At 41.8% G+C, this 5883-nt stretch overlaps 1 protein-coding gene across 1 annotated transcript in view; it reads left to right on the top strand.

Annotated features, from left to right (window-relative positions):
- Positions 1 to 4000: 4000 nt before the first annotated feature.
- The window catches only part of GPC3 (glypican 3), a 635735-nt gene continuing 633852 nt past the window's right edge, over positions 4001 to 5883 (top strand). The window contains exon 1 of the mRNA XM_040323721.1: positions 4001 to 4408. Within this exon, the coding sequence (XP_040179655.1) occupies positions 4261 to 4408 (148 nt within the window). The 5' untranslated portion in view covers positions 4001 to 4260. The remainder of the gene's footprint in view (positions 4409 to 5883) is intronic.

The following is a 5883-nucleotide window of genomic DNA, read 5'->3' as shown; positions in this document are numbered from 1 at the left end:
CAATTTTAGAACATTCCCCATAACATTCGGTTATGTATTGTTTTTTTGCAAAAAAATGCAAAAACCTGTATTTTTCACTTGTAATCAAAAGTGTCAAAGAAAAGACCCGGAGTTGAAGTGGTTATGCAACCCACGGGCCATATCAGCATACAAACGCATATTCTAATTCATCTCAATAGGTGGCTACACACAGCAGCTGCAGGTCCCAGGACAGTAATTACTCAGGCTCTAATTGCCCCAGCTGCAGATAATTGACCTGTACAGGTGACAGCTTCCTGGTGGACTTGCATAAGGTTTGGATCCTAGTCAGAACATGCTCAAGCTCATTTCTGGTTCAGAGCAATGATGTACGGACATTTTTGGAGTGAGTGCAAATACACAAGAAGTGACTCGAAAAGACCCCATAAACACTACTAGATTTTGTGCAGATTTTTGTCTTCAGATTTAACAAAACATGTAGTGCAAGGGCCTGCCTGTCTGCATACAAATTGAAAACTCTAAGGCCCCTTTCACACTGGGGTGGGAGGCGCGGTGGCGGTATAGCGCCGCTAAAAATTGCGGCGATATACCGTCGGAATTGCCGCGGGATTTGGCCACTAGCGGTGCGGTATTAACCCCCGCTAGCGGCCGATAAAGGGTTAATACCGCCCGCAATACGCCTCTGCAGAGGCGCAATGCGGGCCGTATTACCGCGGTTTCCCATTGTTTTAAATGGGAAGGAGCGGTATACATACCGATCCTCTCACCGCTCCAAAGATGCTGCTTGCAGGAGATTTTTTTCTCTCCTGCCAGCGTATCGCCTCAGTGTAAAAGCCCTCGGGCTTTCACATTGAGAAGGCTGGGCAGGAGTTTTTCAGGTGGTATTTAGGCGCTATTTTTAGCGCTGTACTGCCTGAAAAACTCCTCAGTGTGAAAGGGGCCTTAGGCTATGTTCACACTGCTGCAAATTCAAAATCACGTGATTTTACCACAAATTTGCGGCCATGCCGGTCTTTAGAGCTGAATTCACATCGCACATGGATCAAACTCGCACGGGACCCTTTTTCCGCAGCTTAGATTCTTAACGCACTGATGTGAACGGCACTAATGGAAAACAATGTTAATGACTTGCGAATTTGTGCGTCTTAAATTCGCAAAAGAATTCGCAGCAGTGTGAACCCAGCCTAAAGGCTTGTACACTTGATCCAATTTTATGCCCATAATTGACTGATGGACGTGTTGTGTCGGATAATCTGACCGTGTGTATGCTCCATCAGACAATTGTTGGCTAAATTAACGACAATAAAAGTTGGCTTTCATGCTAACCAACTGTCTGGCAATAAATCTGTTACGTCGGTTTATCCGATCATGTGTACACAAATCCGTCCAACTAAAATCCAAAGTACAAACACGCATGCTCAGAACCAATGTTAAACATCAGACAACAATAGCAGAAGTTGCCCAAAGGGTGGCGGTAAAGAGCTGAAAAATCATGTGGTTTGGTGAATGTTGGCTGAAAATGTTGTGCCGTGTGTATGCAGAACAAGTTCACGGCCAACGCCCTTCCGGCCAAAATAGTGTGTATGGGGTCTTAAGGCCTGTACACACGCTTTGATTTTCGGACGTCAATTGTGTATCGACGACCGATCGTCTGCAAATCTTACTGTTAGTACGGTGCTTTCGAAAGCTGATTTCACTTTTTCGTCAGATAAAAGCTGGATGTGCAGACTATAACATGTGAACGCAACGTCTGATTTTCATTTCCTTAGTATCAAAAAAATCGTAAGAGCAAGACTACATATGTTCAGAAACAAAAGAATATGTACAAAACTATTCAACACGTTGCGTCACTTCTGACGTTGTATTCTGTCAAACGAAAATTCTCGTATTGTGAGTAACCTCTTCACTTTCGACATAGCATGCCACAAAAATTGGACATTCTGTCGTCGAAAATCAAAGCGTGTGTACGAGGCTTTAGGCAGCATTCACACCTATGCGTCCCTGAAACGTGGGCAGAAATGCACGTTTCTGCCTGTGTTTCCAGAATTGTACTCAAAACGTGCATCACGCTTGTGGTACCGCTATTTCTTAGTGGCACCCAATATGCTGGTGGCAGTCCCGTGTTTTGTTGCACGTCAAAAATAATATAAATACATCAATGCCTGTGGGTCACAGCAGCTATCATGCAGAGAGACTCCACAAACTCTGTGTATATATCTAACAATAAAATTAAAGTGCAGCACTTCTAGTGAAAACAGTATAAAATCAATACATTGTATATATCAAAGCATAATCCACCAGTAAGAATTCTCCACAGACGAGATATTCAGATTACCTATCGTATATAGTGTATAAACAGCATGTATATAGAGTGTATACACTCAGAGTACGGTATGCTCAGCTCTCAAAGCTCACATATGGTACCATATTAACAATGATTCTTATTTAATCGCTTGTGGACTGCCCACCGTAGATATACTGTGGCAGGGTGGTCGCTCTGCGCTGGATCACATACCTGGAGAAATTAGATTTTCTAAATTTTTTTATTAGGTAATTGTTTTACAGCAGAAAGTAAAAAAAATAAATAAAAATGTTTTCAAAATTGTCAGTGTGTTTTTGTTTATAGCGCAAAAAATAAAAACCGCAGAGGTGATCACATACAACTAAATGAAAGCTCTATGCGTGGGGAAAAGGGACATCAATTTTACTTGGCTACAGCGTCGTACGACCGCGCAATTGTTATTTTAACCACTTAAGGACCTATATATTTACGTCGGCAGAATGGCACGGACAGACATAGATACGTCCCCTTTAAGATGCCACTGTGTGGTCGCGCTCTCGGCCCTGCCACCTTCTCTGTGAGTCTGACCGCGGGTCTGGCGGACTCGATCACCGCGGGGACACCCGCGATCGTCTCACGGAGAGATAGAATGGGGAGATGTTAGTGTAAACACAACATCTTCCCGTTCTGCCTGGTGACACTGTCACTGATCGTGTTCCCTGTTATCGGGAACAGTGATCAGTGATGTGTCACAGCAAGCCACGGCCCCCTACAGTAAGAATCACCCCCTAGGGAACACTTAACCCTACAGCACCACCCAGTGTTTAATCCCTTAACAGCCAGTGTCATTTTCACAGTAATCAGTGCATTTTTTTTAGCACTGATTGCTGTAAAAATTACAATGGTCCCAAAAATGTGTCAAAAGTGTTTGATATGTATGCCCTATTGTCGCAGTGACAATAAAAATCAATGATCGCCGCCATTACTAGTAAAAAAAAAATATATATATATATATATATATATATATATATATATATTAATAAAAATGGCATAAAACTATCCCCTATTTTGTAGACGCTATAACTTTTGCGCAAACCGATCAATAAAGCTTATTGTGATTTTTTTTTTACCGAAAATATGTAGAAGAATACGTATTGGCCTAAACTGAGGGAAAAAAAATGTATTTTTATATCTTTTTTTTTTGGGATATTTATTATAGCAAAAAGTAAAAAAATATTGCATTTTTTTTTAAAATTGTCGCTCTATTTTTGTTTATAGCGCGAAAAATAAAAACCGCAGAGGTGATCAAATGCCACAAAAAGAAAGCTCTATTTGTGGGGAAAAAAGGACGTCAATTTTGTTTGGGAGCCACGTCGCACGACCGTGCAATTGTCAGTTAAATCGACGCAGTGCCGAATCGCAAAAAGGGGCCTGGTCTTTGACCAGCGAAATGGTCCGGGGCTGAAGTGGTTAAGTAACACAGTGTCGTATCACAAAAAATGGCCTGGTCAGAAAGTGGGTAAAACCTTCTGGGGCTGAAGTGGTTATTAAACAAAGTGATCGCTATTTTTAGAGGGCTCCGTTGACATTATAAATGACAGCCAAGTGGCTGAAAATAAAGACAAGGATTATGAGCTCCAGACACAGGACTTCTCCCATCGCACTCAGGTGTTGCTAATGATAAAAGCCTTGGTGTTGTAATGGATAATAACCAGTAGGTGGCGCCTGATCCGTACAGTAATAACATTGCTCTGCTGAACGCCAAAAGCGGAGCATCCCAGAAGCCCGAGCTCATTTCACCTCACGGACTATGAAAAGCTGTACTGTGCTCCGGACTGTGTGTGCGCTCTGCAGCCTGCCAACCCCCACCATACAACACGACTCCCATGCTGGCAGGACCCCTGCAGTTTAGGCGCTCTCCTGCACCTGTTATCTCGGCCAGGTGCTGTGGCATGCATTGACCCGTCATAGAGATCTGAGCGGGCACCGACACTGAACACATGGCAGCCTGGGAGGTGTGCGGAGCTGTGCTCATGGCATGGGTGGCACTGGTAGTAGCGAGGGCACCCCTCAACTGCAAGGAAGTCAGAGCCACTTTCCATACATTGCAGCCCGGAGTCAGGTGGGTGCCGGAGTCACCTGTGTCAGGTAAGTGCTCATCACCTCAGTCCTCCTGTACTGCCTGGGTGGGCATGCTGGGATTTGTAGTGCCACAGTCTGAATAAATGGGTGTGATTGAATGTCTTTACATCACCATTTGGGACCTGCACTTACTGTTTGTAGAATGGTGTCTATACCTGTCGGATATAGAAAGTGTGTATACAGCATGTATATAGAGTGTACACAGCACCTATTGTATATAGAGTGTGTGTGTGTGTATATACAGCCCATATATAGTGTATACACAGCATCTATTGTATATAGAGTGTGTATATACAGCACCTATTGTGTGTGTATATACAGCCCATATATAGAGTGTATATACAGCATCTATTGTATATAGAGTGTATATACAGCCCATATATAGAGTGTATATACAGCATCTATTGTGTGTATATACAGCCCATATATAGAGTGGACACAGCACCTATTTCATATAGAGTGTTTATACATCATGTATATAAAATGTATGTGCTGTAATGTGTGGAGAAGCTTAAAGTGATATTAAACCCCAAAACAAACATTTATTATGTTTTCATCTTTCCATTTTATTTTTATTTTTTTAAGAATGTGGTGGCTGCATTGGTTTTCGTTTCCTAGGCTTTCTTTCTTCTATTTTTCATTTAGTGATTCAGCAAGTCTGTTGTTTTTCAAAAGAACAAGCTCTCCAGTAGATGTATACAAAGCATTTACTAGTGACAGGGTGCTTACAATGACCAGCTTATATTTATTTCTGAAAAACCTTTTATAACCCATTTGGGGGGGGGGGGGGCAATTGTTTGCTGTAACTGCGTAACCACTTAAGACCCGGACCAAAATGCAGGTAAAAGACCAGGCCCCTTTTTGCGATTCGGCACTGCGTCGCTTTAACTGACAATTGCGCGGTCGTGCGACGTGGCTCCCAAACAAAATTGGCGTCCTTTTTTCCCCACAAATAGAGCTTTCTTTTGGAGGTATTTGATCACCTCTGCGGTTTTTATTTTTTGCGCTATAAACAAAAATAGAGCGACAATTTTGAAGAAAATGCAACATTTTTTACTTTTTGCTATAATAAATATCCCCCAAAAACATATATAAACATATTTTTTTTCCCCTCAGTTTAGGCTGATACGTATTCTTCTACCTATTTTTGGTAAAAAAAATCGCAATAGGCGTTTATCGATTGGTTTGCACAAAATTTATAGCGTTTACAAAATAGGGGATAGTTTTATTGCATTTTTATTTTTTTATTTTTTTACTGCTAATGGCGGCGATCAGCGTTTTTTTTTTTTTTTTTTTTTTCCGCGACATTATGGCGGACACTTTTGACAATTTTGACACATTTTTGGGACCATTGTCATTTTCACAGCAAAAAATGCATTTAAAATGCATTGCTTATTGTGAAAATGACAGTTGCAGTTTGGGAGTTAACCACAAGGGGGCGCTGAAGGGGTTATGTGTTCCCTGAAGTGTGTTTACAACTG

The sequence above is a fragment of the Rana temporaria genome, chromosome 9 (assembly GCF_905171775.1).
Source record: "Rana temporaria chromosome 9, aRanTem1.1, whole genome shotgun sequence".
NCBI classification, from domain to species: domain Eukaryota; kingdom Metazoa; phylum Chordata; class Amphibia; order Anura; family Ranidae; genus Rana; species Rana temporaria.
This window is presented reverse-complemented; position numbering and strand designations above follow the sequence as displayed.